We start from the raw sequence: 24,969 nt of genomic DNA on the forward strand, positions 1-24,969 counted from the left end.
CTGGGGCATGTGATGAGCTGGTGTAACTGTGACAGCGATCCCAACTCTCTGCTTCAAGAGTTCAAATCCTAGAAAATCTTCAGACTCTGGCTTGCCACTGGAAAAGGTGGCCCTCTGCCCCTGATCCCTTCCAACCCCGCTGCAACCCCTAGAAGCTGAGGGCGCAACACGTACCAGACCAAAGCAGCTACATAACTAAAGCTTCAGTTACTCTTTTCAGTTACCTTTAGTGAGGGCAGGAGTGGTAAAGATCAGGAGAAAATAGTCAACATATCAACGTATCCTGGAAATATGAAGCACTATTTTAAAGAATATTCTTCCCCCTGCATTGCTAATGCCATATAAAGCAATCAGCTGCACTGCAGTAAATCCTGCCTCTGCCCTAAAACTTTCTGGCATATTTTTATTCTTTGCTCTTAACCACAAAGTAGAATAAAGGCCCTTATGCTCCCTCTGTGTTTATCACGTACCCTCTGAAGAGGTGGTGTCTGACTTTCTCCCATTCAGCACAAAAACCCCCACAGGTGATGGAGGGAGACAACAGTTGTATAAAAAGGCACAGGTGCTACTGATAACCTCCTTTACCTTCCTGACTATTCAGTCCGGTTGTGACCTGTCAAGTCATGTCGAGTTACATTTTAGGGGTACTTCACCTCTACCGCTTCCCTTAAGATGTTATGTGTGTAGCAATGATGTAGCTCTGAATATCACGAACTGCAAGCCATTAGGAGATGGCAAATGCTATATAACTGTATGTTAGTATTTCAAAGGATAATCCCTGAATGAAGGAATTACATATTTTTTTAACTGCTTCGAAAGACAACGTCAGCAATTCAGTGCTAATTGTCAATTTTCCCATTTCCAATAACATTATGCTCACAAACAAAGGAACACAGGAATAACCTTCCTCTTTAAGGAGAGCCCTAACATTCAGCTGAGATTAAAGGGAATCTTCTTCATGACGACAGCTGAATTGCCCTGTGGTATCTCCTTCACGTAAATGTCAGAGACACAGGAACTGAGTCCATCTCTAAGATGCCAGAAGACTATCTACATGCCTTTGAAGTCCTTTCCTGCAATCTTTTTGTTTTTAAATGAACAGGTCTTTTTCAAACAAACAGGTGAAAAAGTTGGCTAATAGTGCCTTTATCTCACAGCCGTTGGTTAATATTTCATCTCTTTTTTCTTGCTTTTCTTCAAAATGATAACCATAAACCTTTTTTCTTGTATATTAGCACTGAGTAGGATAATTTCAAGAGACATTCTGCATTTCTTGACAAATAAAATAGTCTTATTTTAAAAAAAAAAAAAAAGTGTGTCAACCAGTAAAAGAATGATACACTGAGGCTTGGTTCATACAAATTTATTTGGCCTCAACATAGCAAAGAGTTTTCTCTTCGAGGACACATTTAAGTTTTGAAATGAGAAATAGAAGCTTGTGACTAATTGCTTTCAAAAAGTGGAATGTAAACATGACTTCGGAGGTGTTTAGTACTGTCACACCATCACAACATATAAACCCTCAGAAACCTAGAGGTTACAAATAACAGGAAGGTAAAGGAAAAACCCAGGCTGTACACAGTGTGAAACTCTACAGCTACTCAGGATAAATACATCTACAGCTGATCATTACCCATATGCCTCGGAAGTATAAACAGATTTAAGCTCTGGTATTTCAGAATCAAATTAACATATCTGCCAGATAATACATATCTTAATGTATTATATCAGTGTCAATGATGTTGAGTGAATAGGCAGGTTTTTAGGGCTGAATAATTATTCTCAGTAAGTAATTTTGGAACAACATAAAAGACATCTCCCTTCTCCCTTCCCTTCCGCCCCCCCAATAATAAAAATAGCATTAGAAAAAAAAGAACAGGAGAAATCTTTTTTGCTCAAACTTCACATATCGTTTTACCTTTTGAAGGAAAAAAATAATGAAAAAATGCCTTGGCTTGCCATAAAACTACCCAAACATACAGCCTAACCCAACCCTTCGCCCACTCTGCCTCTCCAGCTTTTTTTAATATCGTACTTGACCATACCCCACTGGAAGCTTGTATGATTTCTACAATCTTCTGCTTGCTCTTGTTTCATCATGAGAAACTGAAGCTCATGTGATTCCCACACAATGTGATGGGACGAAACACACCAAAAATTATTTTTGCTACATCATGCACCTTGTCTGTAATTCCACTGAGTAGAATATTTTCTTTCCAAACAATAATATACCTCTAGTTGATAAAGACATGTGAGCACATGAATAGCAAGGAAAAAAATTAATGGTGATGTAAAACATAAAAGTATTTTTAGGAAGCGTTTTGATGAACATCAACAAGAGACGTAATGTAATTCTTGTGGCTATTAGGCTGTTATTTATGTCAAATTTGTTGCTTTTGTTGCTTCAGAAGCATTTTAGGATTATGGCACTCAAGAGTCTAGCAAATGCACTGACAGATGCAACAAGTAGGAGAATGAGGCAATAGCTCACTGCTGTTACAACATGAAAACTAAATGTTAAATAACTAGATTTGAAAATGAGAAATAGAGGGCACTAAGGAGAGTGGTATAAATGTAAGAAAAAAGTATTGTGTAGGAAAATCAAAGGCAAGGCTGACATTCGCTTTCTTGTCCCGTTATTATCTAATATCAAGTTAATTTCTTGTATTATAAAAGTGTTAAGAAAATTAAGCATTGAAATACGGTGCCATGAAAAAAAGGAGACATGCAGGAACAAATGAGGGATATAGCCCAGAAAATACTGTCATTGTCTCTCACTGTGTCAATATTATCACAGGCCAATTCAGTCACTTGTAGTTCAAAATGAAAATAAGTTTCTCTACTGACAGCAGGACCAGCATCTGGTTTCAGGCAGCATAAGCCAATTACTCCTTCAATGCTACAGAACTGTAACCCAAAAGTGCAAGTGGAAACGTATCAATAGAAATGCTATCTTTGTAACATTTCCAAAATGGACAAAATTGGACTTGATGATCCTAAAGGTCTTTTCCAACCTTAATGATTCTATGAAAAATAAGCACAGGGAATAGCAAATTGCTGAGCAAAGATCATCCACGCTATAGTTCAAATACTTTTGGAGATAAGGCAGTAAATGGTCATACTCAGACATTAAAGTTTCACTCAAAGCTCTGTCTATATTTTGCACTTGCTTGTATCGATGGCATCGCTCCTGCATAAACACAGAGAAACATAATGTATTCTCCAATGGAATAACAAACATTTGTCACTGAAAATATAAACACAAATAAAGTACTTTAAGGGGATCATGACATCTGTTAGAATTATATCAGAACATCTTGCTTAATGTCTCCACGGCAGCTATGGATACAGGAAAACGCATCAACCATGTTTTGCAGATGAGGAAAATCCAGTAAATCTACATCTTTAGCCACCTCAATAATTTTCCAAACCCATCCCCCCAGCATGCTTCCAGGCCAACAGAAAACACTGGAGAAGGACAGTCAGGATTCCAGATCTTCCACTTCTGTTAGTTCTTCTTCTCAAGCATCACTAGCACAGCAGAGATGCTCAATTTCAGGTACAATGAGAAACAGCACTAACCCAAGAAAAGATTCCCAAAAAGCAGTACTCCTTTAATCTCATCTTTCTATTCTATTCACCTCATTACACAAGGAATTAAGAAAGAGCATCCAACTTCCAAGGGAAGTAAGCAAAGGATGGCACATATTAGAATGTATCTCCCTGATTCAATCGATGTTCAAGTGTTTCCCAAGTCACATTTCTAAGCCACCAGTTAATTCCCTTCACACTGTTTGCTACTTGGGGTTTTTTTGATTTTTTTTTATTGTCTACATGACAATAGAGGGATGGAAGATAGATGCTTCACGGAGAAGAACAGAAGTGCTGTACAGATGCTACAAGTAGTAAGCCCATCTAATAATCTCATGGGTCAGGATTTAGAGTGTTACAAAATTATTATTGCCTGAGAGTGTAATCAGAAGAATTGGGGAGAACTTTATAATTGCTTCACCATTAATCTGGAACACTGTCACCAGCCCATAATAAGCAAGGCACCGAGAACTTCAAATCATATTTGACAGATGGGTTTAATTAGTTATTCTCACACAGACTCATAATATTTGCTGTTAATATTCATTCTAAAACACCCTGCTGGCTGTGATAATATTTATATGTTAATCCTGTTAACGATAAGCTTTCGGTGCCAAAACCTCTCCAAATAAAATGACTGATGTATTTCAAACTTTGATAAAGAAAGGCTCAGACATCCTGGTTAAGTTTGTCGCTTGCACAAGTGCCTCCTTAATCTGTGAAATTACACCTGTTACAGTGAATTAGCTTTATTAACACTATTTTCTGATCCATGTAAAACTATCAGAAACACAAAGGTATTGAATCTTTAGTTAATTAACATTCCCACCTTTGCACTCATGTGATCAGATCTCTGATTTTTAAGAGTAATTAAACAATACGCAAACAGTTTGTTGAAATTCTAAATGAACTACAGAGGCAAACAGTTTGATAAGACACATCAGTATTTAGCTGTTATCCATTGTGCATATTTAGTGGCATCAAAATATATCTGGATAAGGAAAAAATTGTTTCCCAAAAAAATACTGTGCGCACTCTCTTTCCCCATACAATGCTTGATCTTACTTCTTAAAATGAATAGCAAAACAGATACGACTAAATTTCATGAGGAAAACAACATACTGAATAATAGATTGCAAATATTTTACATTTACCTGCAAATAATGAGGAAGTTGTTCTCAAAAGTGAGAAAATCACATCATCTCAACTGGCAACTCAGATAGAACAAGTCAAACCAGAAGCTATATTAGAGTTACACGTATACCTTGTCTTCACTTGATTTTCTTTCTAGTACAATCAAATACGCATATAAGCTCAGATTTCTTTTACTAAACACGAAGCAATGTTTATCCTCAGCATGTGAAAGTACACAGAATCCACAACCGCTGCAAGAGAGGTGAGGTTATAATTGCTTTGTGTGTGTACAAGGGGCCATGCTGAAGGCTCGCCACTGCAGGATGAATGGCGAAGGGAAATAAGTTGCCAAGCTTCAATTCACCCGTGAGGTTGTGTTATATTTTCCTGATGGTGAAGAGGAAACGGGCAAATGCACTGTATGGACCAAACAAGATAAAGTGTGATGGAAAACTCATCGTTGAAATGATCTTTGATTTTTGCTCCAATGCCCATTTCAGTCCATGAAAATATTCACTGTCTTCAAATAGCTTTGAACTGGGATTTTAGAGAATCTGACAGATTGTGCTAGACAGTAGGACGCTCTGACCTTGGTATATATACACATTGCTTCTTGAGCCAATAAAATTCCATCAGGTACAAGACAATATATTGTTTAGATGAGAAAATTCAGAATACTATAGCAGAGAAACTGGGTAGAATCTGAGTTATAATAAGGAGAAAGTGATTTATGTCATGATTATGAAGGAAAATTCTTCCCTTCTTTTTTTCATATATTCAGATTGCAAAAGCATGAAACTTCCTAGTTATTACACTCAGAGTATTTATTTAAAGATTCTAAACCACATTATAAATTCCCAAGGCCTCTAAGAGTTTGTAAAATTTCAGAAGTAAATCAAATCACAGAACTTCCATGTTATATGGCAAGTTTTCTCACAGCAATGCCAAACATAATACATCACAGGCAGTCAGACCCTTATAAATATGCACGTGACACACAGTTCCAGAAACAATGAACAAGAAGCAGAAAGTGTTGAAAATGTATTCATTAAAGCAATCAGTTGTAATTAGAAAGGGAACATCCACCTGCCAGGTGAAGGCTGGTTAAGACAGGTCAGTGTCCTAAGTTGTTGCACAATGGGAATAGGAAATGGAAAATCTATTCCCTTCAGCAGATTAAAAATTCATATAAATCTCACCGACAAAAATGTGTGTTTGGTACCAGGAGTATGTTTTAGTTTCCCCTGGATAAAAACAAAACAAAAAAAACCCCAAACCCACCAAAAAACCCCAAGCCAAAATAAAAAAACAAATCACAAACAGCCCTATAATTACCCCCTGCTATCATGCCTGGCAGCAAATAATTAGAAGAGATTAAACTAGTCACAACCAAATTCTAAGATATGAAACAAGTTCTTCTAAATACTCAGTTAAAACAGTATTTCCTGCTAGTTTTAACTTCCTTTGAGTATTAGGATTGAATAACATTTTGTTCAAAGGGTATGTGGTAGAATTAGCAATGCGCTACAAAATAAAGGCAGCCACAGCTTTTCCAAAAAGCATTTTCATCACTCACTATAATAAAAGTTATTAAAATCATGGCAAAATGCTTTGAAGGAAAACCAACCATTAGTTATTAAAAGATAAACTGCTGGAAATGGCCTACCTGTTTTCAGAGGCAGCAGATTTCCTCTGGCAAACAATAACAGCTGGTGCATATTTCCCAGTATAATCCATGCTCTCTCTGATGTCCCATAAGTACGGGCTGCTGGCTCTTACGCTGAAAATGTTCACACCTTTCTTCACCTTTGCCCTAGGAGGAACAAGAGGATATTTCACCAATTAGATACAAAATGTCAGCTCGAGCTGTTACTTATTTCTTCATTATTTTCTCATTACTGCCCCACAGAAAATGTTACTGCTCATTAGAGTTCAACAGTATTACAAGGAAAAGAGATGAAAGAATTAATAAAGAATTCCATATTTTGAAGAAATGGTATTGGGACAGAAATCTCACTGAACTAATGGCAATTACAGCTTTAGCCATCGCTAAATTGCAGGGTAGGTGTGTTCTGGAGCACAGCCCTCACTCCTGCACTTCCATTACCATGCTGTGGGCATCGCTGAGAGTATTAAGGCACTCTCTTGACTAGAAGCTATTGTATTGGAGAGGAAAGTATAATTTTTGCCCCCAAAAGGTGTCAGTGTTGCTGTGGCTTATCCCTGGAGCGAGGAGCTGAGAACCATTGCTAGGTCTTAGACTACAAGCAAAATCTACCTTTTCTTGTCACACACAGCCCCCTCCTCCCACCCCCCCATTTACTCCAAACCAACATTTCACATCTTTGCTCCAATTTTCATCATCTTTCTGAGTCCACAACATTTCCTCATTTTCTTTTAATCTGTTGGGTTTCACTGTTCTATCAGCTCTGATCCTAAAAACAGTTTAAAATATTCTTATTTTTCAAAAGCGAGTGGTTTCTTGGGAAGTCTGTTTCCATGTAGGAGGTTAAACAACAGGAAAAGCTGTACGACAAAATGTTACAGTCATGACAACTGGACTGGCTCCTACTGAGAAGTCCTTTCTGGTTCTCATGTATTAGCACAATATTTCTGGTTTTGAATAACTAGTGGAGAAGAGGAATTTATTTTTTTTTAAAATAGCTGTTTTAATTCCTCCTAGCAGGTGTTGTAATCCCTAGTTCTTTCTCTCCCTTTCTTTAAATATCTAACTGTGCATCTTAAGGCGTTACTGAATTAGTCCACAGCTGTACAACACTGGCCAATTTACTGAATTAGGAGTTTCTGGTGTTGTTAAGTTTTGCTTTCTGAACGTGTTTACAAAACCAATAAGTCCACTGTGGTCAAACAGCCTCATACACAAGCTGTCAGGAAATGACAGTTTAATTATATTTACTTAAAATCTCATACACAAAATCCATTCAGTGTTATGGCAAGTTCTCAATTCTGGGCAAAGAAACAAAAAGGTATGTGATTTTTTGTATAAACAGCTGCTGCCATGCAGAGATGTTAATACCAGGAAAACAAGCACTACCAGCTTTGCCTCTGCATGAAATGACTTGTGAAATCTTTGAAGGACAACATCCACACAGATGTTTTCAGAATAAAGAGCCAAAGGGTTCCCTCAACTGCCTTGGACAAGAAGGGTTATCTCTCATTTGTTCTACCACAAACTCAATAGCAGTGGCTGCAATTTCCTTAGACCACCTGGACAAATTGATACATGAAGGCTGCCAATTTGTGCTCAAGTTCTTCTATGCTGATTTCACAAGATGTATTTTAAGCAGGTGCAGTTCCTGCTCCTAGACCACAGACATCCCTCAGGACAAGAGATCAATGGTCAAAGGAGGGTGGAAATTAAACTGCATTCCTGACACCTTAGAGGAAGAGCAGGAGAAGAAAAAGACCAGGCAATCTGCATGAAACATTTTTCAGAATATGTCTTTAGCTATTCCTAGTGACCAGCATCTGATCCCGCCTTTCTGTTCCGCCTCCAGAAAGGAAAACTGCTGGGTCTCAGCTAACACCAATGAGAGAAAAGTTATTCCCACTTCACAGGGAAATGAGGGTGGTTCAGATCTTTCCAAGTTAAGCTGGCTGTGATTAAGAAACTCATACCCACCCGTCTAGCCCTCTAATGTGCTAGCTGCCTCTCCAGTAGTTGATAATAGCTGATAAGAAGGTGCTGGAGGGAGATTAGATTTGGGCCACGTGGCTCAGCTTATGTATTTTAGAAGGCAAATGTCTCAACGGAGCCAAGCCTCTGTGCTCAGCTCGAGCACGGGACAGTAACTGAATCACTCGCAGCCAGAGACTGCTTGGAAGAGTGCAAGTGAGCGGCTGGTTTCATTTCCCAAAGCCTCACATGCCTTGAGCTTGTGCTGTAAGGTTGGCCCCTAAGGTTTGCCATGTAGGTATAACAAACCCTTGGTGTAGCACGCTGTGTATTTGATCAGTAACCAGGTGCTGCCCCCGCAGCCTGCGCAAGCCGGTGAGTGCGTCTAAGATTCCTACACGCCATGAAGCCTCCCTCGGAGGCGTACAGAACACTGATCCAGTCAACACTGATCACAACAGTGAGACTTCTGGAAGTCCTGGACAAAGATATTAAGCTCTTGAATTCTCCTGGACAACGTTTTGGGGGCAGGGAGGGAGAGAGGGAAAGAAAAGGGTACCTGTCCTGGAAACCCAAACAGACGGTAGCCTTACACGACAGCAACCATTTTCCCACGACTGGAGGTTAAGAGCAATTACTGTGTTACAATTGCTACTTAAAAACACACAACAGATGATATTGACTATACAACAACTATGTTTTCATATGTTTTATTAACAAAACTGGTAGGGAATCGAGAAAAAAGCAGCCTTAGAGAATAGCATATTCTACCTTGCTCTGCGGGCACATATGCAATAGCTTTACTGCAGTCGAGAAAGCTGTGCAGTGCCTCGGTACTGCTAAGTAAACAGGCACACGCTGAAAATAGTGGAAATTTCTCACTTGTATTTTAAAAAGCGTTAGATAAAAAGACTAAAATAAGTGTACAAACACAGCCACATAACAGATACCATCTTCTTATTTTCTGTCTGGATTCTTTTAAACACCAGTGATGAGGTAAACCAGAGAAATGGACACAAAACCAGCAAGACAAGCTGAGGTTTTTTATCCCTGACATTCGCTTTATCTAACAACAAACTGCCATCCTGCACTGATTTCTAACGTCTCAAAACAAATGCAGATCCTTGTGTACACTCCTGGGGGTAATTGCAGTCTATGGATCAGGGTTTCCTAGAAGAGCTTTTTATAAGGTCTAATTTAGCCATCTATTAAAAGCCCCAAACCCCTAATTTTACTGAAGATTAACAACAAGATTGTTGTTTTCTGTGGAATTAGAGGTTAGGAACCCCTTTTTGAAGAATCAGTTAAATATACTTCTATAATTAGCACAAAAGCTTCAATTCCACGATGCCAGGAAATGTTTTTTCCTCTAGTATGCCTCGGTGCTGCATTTGCTACTGCTGGCGAATTGCAGAGTCTTATTTACCCAATTTACCAGGGCAGTAGCACTTTGCAATTACCAAAGAATGCCCTGGATGAAACAGGGTTAATAATAACTGAAGGTATGTTATTTGTCAACAGATGAAACTGAAGATACCTGAGGTGAAAACGCTATGACTACTGTCAGGGCTCAGTTACTTTCTTGCAAATCTGCTTTATTGAATTGCCTGGCTGTAACCGGGCAAGCTGGGTCTTCGACCCTTTGGCTGCTCTTGAGAGCGCTCCAGAGACAGCCTCTTGGTTCAGCCTACTAAGATTTCTCAGCTGCAATACACGAAAAGGCATCTGACAAAGCTTTTTCATATATTTGCTCACAGTTAACAGTCTAAGTACAACAGATTGCATGTTTGCTTCAAACACCGTGGCTGGGCAGCAGAAAGTAAAGCTGTTCTAGTATTTTGTGCCCATCTTTCACTTTGGGCCAGATTCTACTTTGGAAAAGAGGAGGAAAGAAAAGACTTATTAAACATTTCAGTCGTGGCTGGGTTTTGTATTTTGGATTTTTTGGTTTGTGTTGGGTTTTTGTTTGTGTTTTTTTTTTTCTTCCCCCCCAAACAGGGAACCTATCCAACCAAACACTTCCATAGGTGCTTCTACAGGCTGTTATTTACCTCTGGATCACTGCTTGCAGTGCAGCACATCGGTTACTAGGACTCCCAAGTAGCTCACCCCTTGCTCCAAATCAATTACGGCAAACAAAGCCCTTGGGAGTCCTCAATCCCTGAAAACCTGTCAGTGCTGACAGGGTACAAATCAAGGGGAGGGAGAAAGAAAAAAAAGAAAAAAAAACCAACACAGAAGGAACTCCCAGAATCAATACATCACACCTGAAATCAAGAAAATACATTTAAAAGCATAAAGATAGTGATTCCCAGTTCTATCTCATGACCCACTAAACACCATGTTTACTCCAGTGATAAAAGAGGCTTCAACTGGACCAATTAAAATGCAGGCAATGTCCTTCCTCATTTATCAAAGTGTCTGCATCTCCCAGTTTTTGCAGTTTACAACCAGTTAGCGCTTAGCTTTCAGCCCATGTCATTACTGCAGGCTGGTAACGGCTGTGAAATTGTTACTTAAGTGTTGTATAAAGTGGAACAGCTGGCTGGTGAAAAATAACAGCATTACAGCACGTGTGCTGCTAAGTGCCACGGTACAATGTCAACAAAGTGTCTGGTTTGAAGCACCACAGGGAAGGGAAAGGGAGAGAGGAAGCAAGCACACACGCAGATTCACCCTCAAGATGTGCAGGAGATCAAAGGCAGGGAGCACGCAGAAGCCGCAGACATCCTGCCACAGGCAGACTCCCCTCCCCACATTTTACTCCTGACAACGGCCCTCATGCAGCATACAGATATCGCAATCCCTCCATTCCAAAACAAAGTGCAAATAAACAGGGAATCTAACCCCTAAACAGCTCTAAATAAAGATGTTTTAGACCCATGACATTGAATCTAGTTTTCTATTACTGTGAGTGCTCAGGGCAAAGATCTGCGGGAACCTTTCCCGCTCAAGAGAAAGTGAGCTACTTTCGACATCAACAGAATAAAAAGAAAAGGGAGGCTGTCAACACAGGTGCTACCACTGGTTCTGATCTTGTTAGCAATGGCAACTAGAAGGTGGCAGATAAATTGTGTGCAGAGGGGTACATTTTTCTGAGAGCTTCTAGGCACCTAACAGACATCGCAGTGGGCTCTGAATTTGCCTTGTCACCATATCTCCCCAAAGCACTTCAGAAGTAACTGGAGCGGTTTCTATTTCTGTTTATCTTTAGTGCTTTTTCCAGAGCCTAATCTTAACCCAGCAACAGAGAGAGACCAAAGCAGTGCTTAGCTGTACGGGAGGGCAGTCTTCTCTTTGCTATCATTCACCACCTTTGGACTGTGCCAACAGTAATACGTGTAGGAGGGGCTTTTCCCACACCAGTCCATTTGAAACCAAAGACAAGCAAAATGTGAGTGGAAATGGACCTGACCACAGCTCTTCATGCCATAAGACAAAGAAATCAGGTCCATTTCCACTCCCTGGGAAGTCTAATGCACTGATCTAAGACAGCAGCAAAATATTCCCTGCAAGAAACCCTCAAAGTATTCACGGTCCTGACCTGTAAATACCCAACATACGCCATTGCCTGCCCAGAGTCCAGTTTTGCTGATGACTATGCCACAATTTGCTCTTCATGCAGGCCCTTTCCAATGACATCACCTCTTGATCCAACAACAAATTACAGCTGCCGGAGGTGGAAATATCTAGTTTGCATTTCCTGGGGCTCCACTGATGTTAGCTTTGTGGAGGCTGAAGAGCTAAAAGAGCCAGACTCCAACCACGGGCTGACAGACCCCATCAGGGTCTTTCTGAAGACCAGAGTTAAATGCTAGAGTTTGAGAATCAGGTAGTATGGGACTGGATGCTACCGTGGGATCTAAAATCTAGACAGCAATTTTGGCATGACTAAGCTGGGGAAGTACTCAAACAATTCCCAGGTAGCCATCCCTTGCTGGCAAGTCAGTGAGAGCAGAATGATCACTGTCTCAAAAGCTAACACTCTGACTACACTAAATGCGGTCATCCTCTGCAGTATCTGAGGTCATCCTGTTGCTGCATGTTGCATAAATGAAACCATTTTGATGCCAGAACACTTAGGTCCGACATTTGCATCCTGATGTTTCACCTCCTGCAAACAACCTTTTCCCCTCCCAGAGGCTTGATTCTACTCAGCAATCCCAGGACCAGTTCTAATTTTAAGCATGGAAAAAGGAATATGTGTTACTGCCCACCGTTATCCCTCAGACTATTGCCATTTTTTATTGTTTTGGTTATTCTCAACAGGTTCACAGAGATGATCTAGAACCAAGGGAAAAAAATACAGCTTTTATGCTGTCTTTCTGGGAATCCTGGGATGCTTATGGGGCAGTGACCCATTTCTTACCTTACACTGCAGGTGCTGCATCTGCTGCTCTCTGTGCTTAAAGAGTTATATCAAAATGCACTGAAACATCAGATAGCAATAGAAAACAGCAATAAATTTTCTGCCTTTACTTCAGGAGAAGCTTCTTTTTTTGTTTTGGAGCACCCGAATTAAAGACAACACAGGTAAGACAGGTTTGTGAATGCCAGAAAAGCTGGTAAACTAATGAATAGCACCGGAATGAGATTAAGTATGTTCATTAGAGAGCACAACAGACATAACAAAAGCAAAAGAGGGTGAAGCATGGAGCCAAGCTTCCTAGTGAGAGCAAAAACTAGAGGTAATTCGTGGAGACCCCTTTGTCTTTCCAGTCTCCCTGAAAATCCATATCTGGGACAGAGTCTCCACTTGTTTGAGACAGGAGATTAAACAGATAGCTCAATAAATAAATAAACTCAGTAGATTAGACCTTCTTTGTATCAGAAGCCACCACTTCTTCCACCTCAGCTAGTGCTGGAACTTGTGTTACCATGTGGGTCTTGTAGCACATGAGGACTCAGAGTAAACACTTTTAGCATAAGTGTCCCAGTCACTTCCTTTTGGAAAAGCTTTTCTTTCCCATTGGCTTCTAAAGACTGACCCAGACACGTTTCTTATATAAAGAGAGCTGATCAAATTAACCACTCCACGGTGCAAGTAGGAGTGGTTGGAATTTCTATTCCCAGCATTTCCACTTCTAATTTTATGTACAATACTAGGGTGATGCTAAATTTATACACTTTAAGGCCATACTCTTCTTTTGCCTCCCTCTGCAGTTTCATTGTTTTTTCTGGCTGAAGCTAATATAGGACAGAATTTGAGCCTGAAAGAGATTAATCTCTTTGAACATCAGTCAAAAATAAGGTATCTGTCATTGAGAAAACAGGCAGAACTCAGGCTGGTTTTGTTAGGCTTCAGGCTTATTTGCAGTAAGTAGATGAAACCCATGCGTACAAAGGCTTTCTAGATTTGTGTCTATCATGAACCCCTGAAGAAATAGAGACCGCTAAAAAAAAGAAAAAAAGAAAACTTTTCCCTGCCAGGAGCAAGGCTTCATAGCTGAAACTTCTTCAGTGGAAGTAACTGTATTTGAGAAGGGCCCATTTAAACAATCTTTTTTAGAACTGACTAAACAAAATCGCAGACTGAGATCAAAATGACATATCACAAAAATTAGGTCATGTAGAAAGACCCTTCATACTAGCCATCTGAATGGCTTTTAATTTCATAATCAAACTTGGCATGGCTTATAAAAGGTAGGATTGGGATGCCAGGATTTCACGTACAGTGTTGGCTTCTGTAAGGCTTCTTTTTGTTCTGTTTTCCCTATTGAATACTTCATGTACAAACCAGCATTGTCAGTTGTTTGCAGAGAAGATGCCTCAAAGTTTCTTCAGATTACACTAATAGTTTCACTGATTGAAAATCCACAGACAAGAGAATCAGGAGTCCCTGGGATACTGATGGAGTCAGAATAATTTATGGAGAGCAGTCTAGCACAACATAAGCTATTTAAAGCTGTATAATATACCCACAAACTCTTATTAAGGTCTGTGGTTTTCAGCCCTCTGAGACAGAAACCAGTTATCATTATGCATCACCATGAAAACAGATTAAAATTAAATCAATCTGTTTATCTATGGGTTTGCAATGCAGCTTTTCCAAAAGCATAACATGTTCTCCATCTAATTAACATTTCAGAAGGAAAACCCATTCCACCCAGACACTAAACCACCCTCATTCAAATGGAGATATTACAAAAATACAGCCCAGGTGGATTTATAACAAAATTTAATTAGTGAAAGGGCACAAGACCTATTTAGACTTCAAAAGTTGAATTGTGCATACCAGGAGTTAAATAAAATAGATCTCTCTCTAATATGCATATCTTGGACTTGACAAAATTGCTTATTGCCCCTACAGTTTATGTGCACGCACACAGTTGCATATATACATGTATATACATATATACACGCACACATTACACAGATTTAGATTTTATTCTTGAGGCTTTCAGAAAGAAAGTCCTTATTAGAAACATGTTTTGCATGATGTAAAATGCACAAGCCTCTGGAGAATTAAAAGGAAAGAATGCATACAAATCAATTTAAAGCAGAAACAAATCTAGAGCTTGTACCTCTGACCTCTGTTCGCTTACCAAACAAGCCATGAGAGGGCTCGACCCTCAGTGGGAACCAGAACCCTTCGTGGCCTGCAGAACTGGATCTTTTTGTTTTAGAAAGTCCCCAAATCAGAGCTCAGGAAGCAAACCTTAGGAGTTATGCGAGTCGTAAGAATAGCACTGTGCCTCCCCAGGGCCCCCGGCAGCGGTCATCTTGGGCTCCCAACAAGAAAGAAAAGTCAGGAATGGGTTTTTCATGTCTGTGTCAGCCCACGGTCTGGCTGGTGCACCCTTCCACTAATTTCATCTTGTGGACTGTACGTGATGTCAAATAAGTGGCAAAGCAGCAAGAAAGAGGAAAATAGCAGCGTTGTAACCTGAAGTGGCACTACAGAGCGTATGCTACTAGCAGGCAAAATCTCAGTAATACGATAGATAAGACACCACTGGTACAACTGACAATGCCACTGTTCACGATGTTCTAAGGAGATACTATTGTGTTAGGGGACAAGCTGGAACTCCTGCCCATAGCCATATCTCAGCATGAATTATGAAACAAGCTCAGAGGCATTTAAGAGGAGATACTGTCTTAAGACTGATAGTTAGAGGTCAAGGTGAGGAGGTAATCCACGATCTCTTCTTACTCCAAACTGCTCTGCAAATGCAGTGTTGTAACATAACACTGACTTACTGTCGCCTCTTCCAGCTGTATGACACTTTTTCCTACAGGAATGGATAACTGGGCAATAATGAGCAACAATACTAAACAAAACAAAATATTTATGTATTCAAGGGTGTGAAGGAAGGTGTTTGTTTACAGAAATGAAAGGCAAAGATAAATAGTGCTGCCTGCTGATTTAAAGTTGTTGGGAGCCCTGTGGACTGTTTCCAACTACTGTTTCCAAAATAAATGCAAAAATATGATGTAGGGCTTGAAATATATCTTTCTAAACCGCTTGTAGAAAGAAAACAATGCAACACATCCCTTCCTTTCCTGGCTAAACAACAGCAAAGCTGCAAAAAGCACAGCTTGTGCAACCACCAATTTTTTAAATTAGACTTAGACTTAAGAAAGGATAGGAAAAACAAAGCACAGTACTGGGGACTCTGTGCAGTGAAAACATGCAGTGAAAACAGAGTGCCACTTGCCCCATTCCACAGGTGAAAAAAAATGGTAGGGGTAGGAAATAGCTTCTATACCACAAGAAGCATGTGAGTGAAGTTGGTTGTGAGCAACCCCCAGAGAACCATCTAGAACAGGAGATGAGTGTAATGAAGGATTACCCAGTAATCCATTGCAGGTGGAGGAAAACAGAGCATATATCAACGAAACATTTTTTAAAGTGCTGTAGGTACATTTATATGCGTGGGTTTGTGTAGGTGTACATATATTTTTATGATCAGTGGGCAAGCAAAAGTGGATAAATTCTTCTGGATTCACTTAAATTGGCTGAGAACCTTAGGAGCACGGTGATAAAGATGACAAGGCTGGTGAACTGTGCAGTACGAGTCTTCCAAAACAAACAGTTGCAGAAATAGGAATACAGCTTTATATTTTCTATATATATGAAGAAGCAATGGGGTCGGTAAGACTATTTCTTTGGCTTTATCTGCAAAGCAGTGTCTGGTGCAGGGCCTTTTTGTTTCGAAGTCACAACATAAGACACAATTGTTGAGGGACACAGACACTACTCCCGCACTATGACCTGCCTAATCACCTTTTTACAAGACTTGAATGAAGGGATGCTGCTAGCAATCAAAACTACAAGAATTTTGACTTCTCAAGCAGATCAACAGCCACTGCCCCAACTCCCTTCAACGTGACGACTGGCTGTCTGGCGTTAAGAGAAAAACAGTGCACACCTTAAAGCAAACGCTTCAAGGCTGAGGCTAAAATATATCAGCAATCACAATAATATCATAAATGCAGATAACACTTTTATCCCAAAAGACTCTCCAAAAACATTCCAGTCCTCTCCTGAAGAGACTCAACGGTGGAGATGCTTTGTGAGCCTGATGCTCCTCCCAGTGAGAGCTCACCTCCTGCACCCCCAGTGCTTGACACTCAGCCTGCCCTTTCAGTCCTTCATGGTGACACCCTGAAACTCCTGGCAGTCTTGGTGAAGGGTTTGGTACTCAGAGGTGATCTAAAAAAAGTTCTTTATTTGAAAGTTTATTTCAAACTTCATAAGCAGAATAGTTCTGAGGTATTTCCAAATCACATCCTAATGTAAAATGAAACAGCAGTATCACTGAGCAACAGAAGAGAAGATTACCTCGACAGTGCTAACAAAGACCGATCAGTGAAAATGAGTTAGCACTGTTCCCTAGCAACTTCTCACAGTTGCAGATAAAATCATTTTCTGGACATCACAGAAATTGTGACTACTTAATTCTCTTATAGGCAATGGATGAGAGAATTCCTGTATATGCAGCCCCCTCTAGGAGGTAACACAGGAGCAATTTATGGCAAGCTGTACCATTAACGTCTCCAAAATTTTTTTTAAAGACCCATGGATCCATGTGCTGTGTTTGTCCTTCATTCAATGACATTTATGTCAGATGTTCAAAGAATAGCATCCGAGAGGCAGAAAAACAGCATATAACAATCTTGGCTGCAAAAATCCTGAGCCTGCAAACCCTTTTTCATAAAGGTGCTTCCTCACTCATGGGAGCAATTCTGCTCATTCCTGATGACATTACTTAAGGCTTACAGAATCAGGCCTACAGTAAAGAAAATGTAAAGTGTATAAATAAATGGTTCAGATTCTTTAATGGAGGAAAAAAAGCCTGCATTGCTCCAAAGAGTTGCTACCGGCATAAAACAGATATCCACTCAGCAATTCAAATAGGAATTTTTGTTATACACATAAAATCCCAGGCCGAACACTATACATCCATACTGACATATTTAACCACCTTTCTGTCATCTGCACGAGTGGCTAGCAAAGCAACATTTGCTAAATAATAGCAAGGATTTCTGCTGCAGGCAAACCCTAATAGCCCAGTGAAGCCACTGATGCGGAAGGGAGTTCAATTAATACAAAAATGACACTGCCCAAAATTATTCTGTGTCCTTAATGTAGGGTACATGCAACGCCTGTATCCAGCTGCAGCAGTTAACCCTAGTGCATGTCAGAGCACACTTACGGTTATGGTTTTAATACTGCAAGAGCCATAGAAGAGGGCTTGGCTGATCCAAGCAAGCAGAAGCAGAGATCACTTGGAATTACACAAAACCTCCCTGCCGACTGCTCTCCAAGACAGAGCTATTTTGCAGGAACACAAAGGCAGCTGGTAATCCTCTCCACATATAAATCCTGAAAAACTAATAATTGCACCTCCTCTCAGCCTCAGATTTCATGCATTCCCTTGGACTGTTTTGTGCATTTTAATATAAGAAAGATGAGAAGGGGTTAGAGACTTCTCACCCCAGCATACCATTGTTATAACAACCCTACCGTGGAATTCAAATGTGTGAGAACCCCCTAATGCCCACCTACCCGTGCTCGAAGTTAAGTGTCATAAAACAGAATATGGGAGCTTAAAATATGGACAGAGCAAGAATTATATTGTAAATATATTTTTCTTTTATTTTATATTAAGACTTTGTAGTTTGAGATGCCAAGTTTAACGTGTCACAGTTTTTGGAAGCAGATTGCTCTTTTGAAAATAGAGGTTTTAAAAAGTTTTGGTGGGCTGACGTACAGAAACAGTACCTGTGACAATGGCCGACATCTTTTAATTCTGCAGAAAAAGCCCAGTAGCCATCAGCAAAAAAATGTTAGCTCTTTAAATCATTTGCCACTTTTTAAAATTCCCTAAGGCAGAAGTGACCGCTAGGCTGTTGTTTCTGAAAGTAAAAAGGCTGTATCCCTCGCCCCTGGCTGGTAGGACAAAATCTGCTGAGAAATACGAGCTGTTTTATCAGGGAACCAAACCATCAACATAATGGACAAAACGGCTCTATGATAAAGTGCTGGGAGTGATGGAATACATGGAGGCTGAAGAAATCATGACGGAGAGAGAAAAATTGCAGAAAGAGAACCCAAGAAAATAACTTAAACCATAAGTTTATCAGACATTGACTTTCCCTCATTCTTTAAACTACAAGAAATGTGAGCTGTAGTTTCAGGAATCCCCATGCTCCTGTTAGACAGTAAGGATTTTACAACACAGCATAACACTGCCATTCAGCATGGGAAACCCAGATGGTTGTAGTAAGAAGGAAATTAATAGTCTGCCCAGGGATTAAGGCATCGCGCAGACCCAGTAAAATCCCAGTGCCTGTTCGCTGAGCTTCGCCTCTGACCAATCAACCCCTGTGCTCTTGCCAAGCGGTTGTGCACTCGCAAACTCAAACCTGCTTGTGGGGGTTTGACAGGTTTGATGGACTTGTGGTCAAAAATAATGTTCAAAACAAGATCCTCAGTTTCAGCCACAAGCAGTCCTCTTCTGACTGCGCACTGGAGCAAGCTTGGGCCGCACACTGTCCTCTCCGAGCCTGGGTCTGGAGACCAGATGGGAGCTGCAACACTCTCCAGGTAACATCCCTGATCAGACCTCAGAGGACACATCATCAGTTTAAACACATTTAGGGCTGGTGTAGACCTGGCACGCAAACTCAAGCCACTCGTGTCTCTGGCGTGGGGCTGCCGCAGCCCTCGAGCACACCGAGACACTGCAGCTTGCATCTGTAAGTTATAGCAGACCCAGCAGGCCTTCCTGTAGATTCAGCACTGAGGATATAACTCACCCCTTCCCCTCAACACATGCCACATACTGCCTTTACTGCCAGGGTCTGTAAGGGAGTCTTGGAGAGCTGTCTGCAGTGCAAGAGGAGGCTACTTATACTGTGAAGTGATACTGAGGGCACCGTGTCTATGCCATAGGAGGTTCAGTGGCTGTACCTGCTGCTGTCCTAGCCCGGTTCTGTGGTCTGATGTTTCTTTAGCTGATGGAGCGTATGTGCTGACCACATCTTCTGGTTTAGCTTAATTGGAAAGGAATCTAACTCGCACGCTTCACAACTGCTCTGTGTTATGAATTGAAACACAGTAGGTGAGGACAAGTAAGAGGACTCCCTCTGAAAGCCTGCTTAGGATGCAAACCAAACACTGATGTTTACATGCCAACAGATGCTGTGGCATGGTGAAGAGTTAAAACTGTGTTAGCAAAAACTGGAGGTGACTGAATATTACCGTTTTTAAAAAAAAAAAAAAAAAAAAATCACTTTCCCAAATGAGATACCAGTAGCAGCAGAGGCCTCTGTGAATACCCCAACTCCCCTTTCTGAGCCATGGCCTTTGGTTGAAGCTTTGTCTTCATAGTAACTGCTTTGAGGCCCTCAGTATGTTCTGTTCCCATAAAAGTCACTGTAGAAACCACAACTTATCTCGGTGACCCACTGAAACATCACAGGCAACTGAGGCTGGCAGAATACAATACATGTTGGTATTTTGATAACTGGGTTAAGATTCACAATACCAAAAAACCTGGAAAACCTAACTGAGCTTTCTAACACAATAGACAGAAACTAACACTAGATTTATATTTATTTGAGACTTGGGATAAAAGTCCCACATACAACATCTGGGCAACGGAACCATGCTGATTTGAAAGGAAAGTACCCTCATCCATGGGATGCCTGGTACAACACAGTTCTCTGAAGATTTCTAGTGCTAGAGCAGAGCTGACCCATCCCCACTTAGCTTTTAGATCAAGGTATTTCTAGACAATTGGTAAAAAGCAAAGTTGCAGATACCACTCTCACCTTTTTGACTGTTTTAGGTTTTGGGTTTTTTTTTTAATGAGTTCAAGGCATGGGAAAGGCAGACATTTGTTTCATAAAGGACATTTTTCCAGCTGTAGCTGGAATTTCTCCTGCACAAAATGTGCACACAGTATCATCATTCTGAAAAATCACACTGATTTTTTCCCAAATTGCAGAGGGGTAAATGACAAATCAATAAACGTGGAGAGGGAAGAATTTGGTCCACAGTTCATTCAGCTGCACTGAAATTAGCACTTCCTGAGCCACTTTGCACACAGATGCTTTATACAAAAAGTTTTCTTTGAAGACCTAGTTCAAGTCCACAGCCAAGGTAGCTCTGCGTGTGTCACACTCTAGTGCATATGGAGAGCAAGTCTTATGAGGAGAGGTTGAGGGAACTGGGGGGGTTTAGCCTGGAGAAGAGGAGGCTGAGGGGAGACCTTCTCGCTCTCTGCAACTGCCTGAAAGGAGGTTGTAGTGAAATGGGTGTTGGTCTCTTCTCCCAAGTCACTAGTGATAGAACAAGAGGAAACGGCCTCAAGCTGCATCAGGGGAGGTTTAGATTGGATATTAGGAAAAATTTCTTCACTGCAAGAGCGGTCAGGCACTGGCACAGGCTGCCCAGAGAGGTGGGGGAGTCACCATCCCTGGGGGTATTTAAAAGACATGTAGACGTGGCACTTCAGGGCATGGTTTAGGAGACAAGATAGTGTTGGGTTGACAGTTGGTCTTGATGTTGCTAAAGGTCTTTTCCAACCGTAATGATTCTATGATTCTGTGTTCCTTTGAACAACGGCCTTTACAACTTGAGGCAGTTTGTAGATATTAATTAAACAACAGTCCCTGCCATCATGGGTCCTACTGTGAGAAAACTGGTCATGACATGACACACGTGCTGCAAGCAAAGAGCACAACTGAACCATGAAAACACCGTTACATGCCAAAGGGTCAGGGGAGGGAGTGACAACTGATTTAAGTATTTAGATCTCTTCCTTCTCAGTGTGCTCTAGCGGTGTGTGTAGAAAGAGGCCTGGGACTGGGGACTCCAAGGTGACTACGCAGAGTTGCAGAAGGTCAATGCGGGGCTGGGGAAACAAAGATGATATAGCACAGACTGTTATAAAAAGGCAAGTGTCAGTCTCCTCCCTGTGGCTACAAAGGTTCCCTTGGAACCGCCTTTCTCAGTGAGGAATATGGAATAACAGCATAATATATGTTATTAAAACACCCAACTTTTCCTGTTGGCTGAAGCGCTGGCTGCTGATAAGACTGATGAAAGACATCTGGTTGTCTGTTGATGTATTGCTTTTGCTTAAGAAAGAGAAAATAAATGTATTAAAACAGAAAGGTGCCGGGAGGTAAATATTTTAGTAATCTCAGTCACAAACCTGTCATATTATAAGGATTACAGTCCATTAGGAGTGTATAAAATTCATGGGAAAGCTTATAATTTGGCTATATCTCAAGAACAAAACCCTCCGATTGCATTTGAGGAATCACTATTTGCTAATATTGCAAACATCGTCAAGAGTCGCTTGTCACAACAGGACTAGCTTGGGGAAAGACAGTATAAATCCACTAATCACTACAAGTAACATGTCCTACTCTTTGCCCAACCCATGGGGATGGGGAGTCTGTCAGTGGCCTCCTTTAGAGAGGCTGTTTCCTGAAGCACAAAGCCCTGACACCTCATCTTCTTTGTCTTGGAATTTTCTTGCTCAAATGGTGAAAACCAATATTGGTATCAGCTAGAATAGCAGCCCCTGGTGGGTGCGCCGGGTCCCTCGTGCAAGATCTGGCATACGGCACAATTCCTTGCACAGAACAGAGTCAAGTAGGGTATTTCCAAGGGAGGAAGAGAATTGTGGGTACGAGGGGCAATAAACCAGCCCCCACCCAAGGTTTTGCTAAATAAATATTTCTGCTTCCAAAAAGTCAGGAGATTTACTAAAATGATAAACGCTAAGAAAAAAAAATAAAAGAAAAAAGAAAAAAATTAATCTGACAGGCCCTTCTGAAGGCTAATTTGAAGACCTTCCCTCTAGGAGACTCTGTTTCTGACAGAGCTATCACCATACATATGTATGCGCTGCAAGAGTGTAGGAGGGCACTCTAATTAATTTTCACTCCACCTGGACAAAAAAAAAAAACATTCTGAAGGGAAGAAAAGCCTTGAACACCATTGGAGACTCAACTACTAGGTAGTGCTGTTAGCAAATCCTACTTGTATTAGCAGGTAGGCGAGAGCTCCGGTATATACAGTTAGAATGAATTATCTGATGTCAAAGGTTCATTACGTTTGTCCTTGAAGCAGAGGAAAGTTAGACTGAAATTTGGAAACTGGGTCACTCGGCATGATGCTACGTATCAGAGGCATTATCATATCTGGTTATGCATTGACCGATCAGTGCCATAACACTGTCTTGAGATGTGCTTTGCTCTGAACAAGGCATTAACTAAAATAGAAGCTAAATGCTACTGATATTGGGGTGATGCAGGAAAGTACTATTACCTGGTAAAAAACAAAGATGGTTAAATGCAACATCAGACAAAACAGAAATAGTAAATTCATAGTAAAATATCATTTAAAGAAACAGAATCCAATTTAAAATAACACTTCAGCCCATTATTTCAATAATTCGCATTCATCTCTTTCAAAGTTAAAAACAAACCTAGTCTTCAAAATGTTATTTGCAATATATGCTCAAACTAATGATAATACAGCAATATGATAGATTCATTTTCAAATGTTCATTATTTCCCAACACTGCTGAGAAGCATACCTATTTACCCCATGCTATAATAGGATATTTTTAGTTCTGAATAACTGGACTTGAGCAAACAAGGAAGACAGACAAAAAAAAAAAAAACACAAAACACAAAACCACCTAAGAATTCAGAATTTCCTGGATATTACTCATGTTCAGAGGCTGAGGACATGCGCTCTGCGTGGATTTTAAAAAGTTCTTCTGCACCCCCTCTCCAAATTGTGATATCTATGCAAATTGGCAGCTCTCACCTGCCCTGTCTGATTCGAATGCAATTGGGTATAAGTCAGTTCAGAATTAATTCAGGCAAGATATTGGAAATGTTCCTCTTACCAGTTTCATGTCTGTGAGTCACTTTGAAAGCAAAGAAGCTACAAGTCCCATCAGGATATTGTACTTCCAAAGGTCAAAAATTAGGTGTCATCAAGCCGATAGTAATAGAAGGAAAACTCATCAGCCCTAGGTGGGTACTTAAGAGCTAGGTGGCCTTCCTTTTGAATCACACACACTGACTCTGCTCTGGAACCGTTTTACCCTGCAGTCACGACACTGTTTGTTTTAATGGCATCATAGCAGAGAATTTCCACTCAGCTGGAACAGAAGGAGGAAAGAAAATGAGCTCAGCTGTCCTCAGTATGCCATGTTCCTATAACAATATTTTCACTCACTTTTGGGAGAGAAATAGAGAAACTGGGATCACTTCACCACAGCCCACGGTATGCCAAGTGACTATTACAGTGACATAAAGCAGGGTGCCAGCAAGGTTCTAAAAAAAAAAATAAAAGAAAAAAGAACACTTCTGTACTGCTCCTTTGAAAGAAATATTTACAGAGAAAAAAAATATCTGCACCATCCTGTGCAAAGCAAATGTCAAAGAACGTTTGGGTGAGGCCATGCGCCAGAATTAGGCTACGTACTAGCAGGTCTCTTCTCCCGTCACACACCTGAGAGAAAAAAACAGGTGGAGTCAGTAAGTCAGTGTTCTGGTGTTCAAAATCCAGAAATGGTGTTTTCGTCAAAAGGTGCTACAAGCTCGTGGTTCTTCTCAAAATCTGGATTTTGTGTCACAGAAATATACTCCAGAACGAGACACCCAGGATGAATGTTCACATTTGCAAACGCGTGTCTCCGATCAGCTTCTTGTGGGTAAGATCAGAGAAGATCATAGATTAGATGGAACCCCTGCACCCACAAAGTTTACTCAGTTTCACACCAACCTGCAAGTTCCTTTTAGTTTTTCAGGGAGGCTCCAAATCCCATTTTCCTAAACAGAGAAAACTACTGTTTTTGTGTTCTTGCCTGCTCAAAAATTTGCAAACCTCATTCTCCTTTTTCTCCCTAAGGAGCTTTCCATACTCTCTCCATTCCACATTCTTAATTTCTTGTCTCTCTTTTCTGGTCTTTTCCTTTAAGCATTCCCCCAATAAAAAATAAGATATTTACTTATGATCGAGGTACCTGTCAGCCCACTAATTTCTTTCTGGCTTCTTTAGAAATCCCTTCAGAAATTTTGACTGTTGCTATTGACACAAGCTGGAGCTGCTTCAAAACTCTGCT

The 24,969-nt window shown here is 40.6% G+C and overlaps 1 protein-coding gene across 2 annotated transcripts in view; it reads right to left on the minus strand.

Moving 5' to 3' along the window:
- The window catches only part of TMEM132D (transmembrane protein 132D), a 273,900-nt gene that overhangs the window by 151,570 nt on the left and 97,361 nt on the right, over nucleotides 1–24,969 (minus strand). For both annotated transcript variants that reach the window (XM_075110802.1, XM_075110803.1), the window contains one exon: nucleotides 6,392–6,538. In XM_075110802.1, coding sequence (XP_074966903.1) covers nucleotides 6,392–6,538 — 147 coding nt within the window. The remainder of the gene's footprint in view (nucleotides 1–6,391; nucleotides 6,539–24,969) is intronic.

This window comes from Phalacrocorax aristotelis, chromosome 15, assembly GCF_949628215.1.
Source record: "Phalacrocorax aristotelis chromosome 15, bGulAri2.1, whole genome shotgun sequence".
In the NCBI taxonomy this organism is placed as follows: Eukaryota; Metazoa; Chordata; class Aves; order Suliformes; family Phalacrocoracidae; genus Phalacrocorax; species Phalacrocorax aristotelis.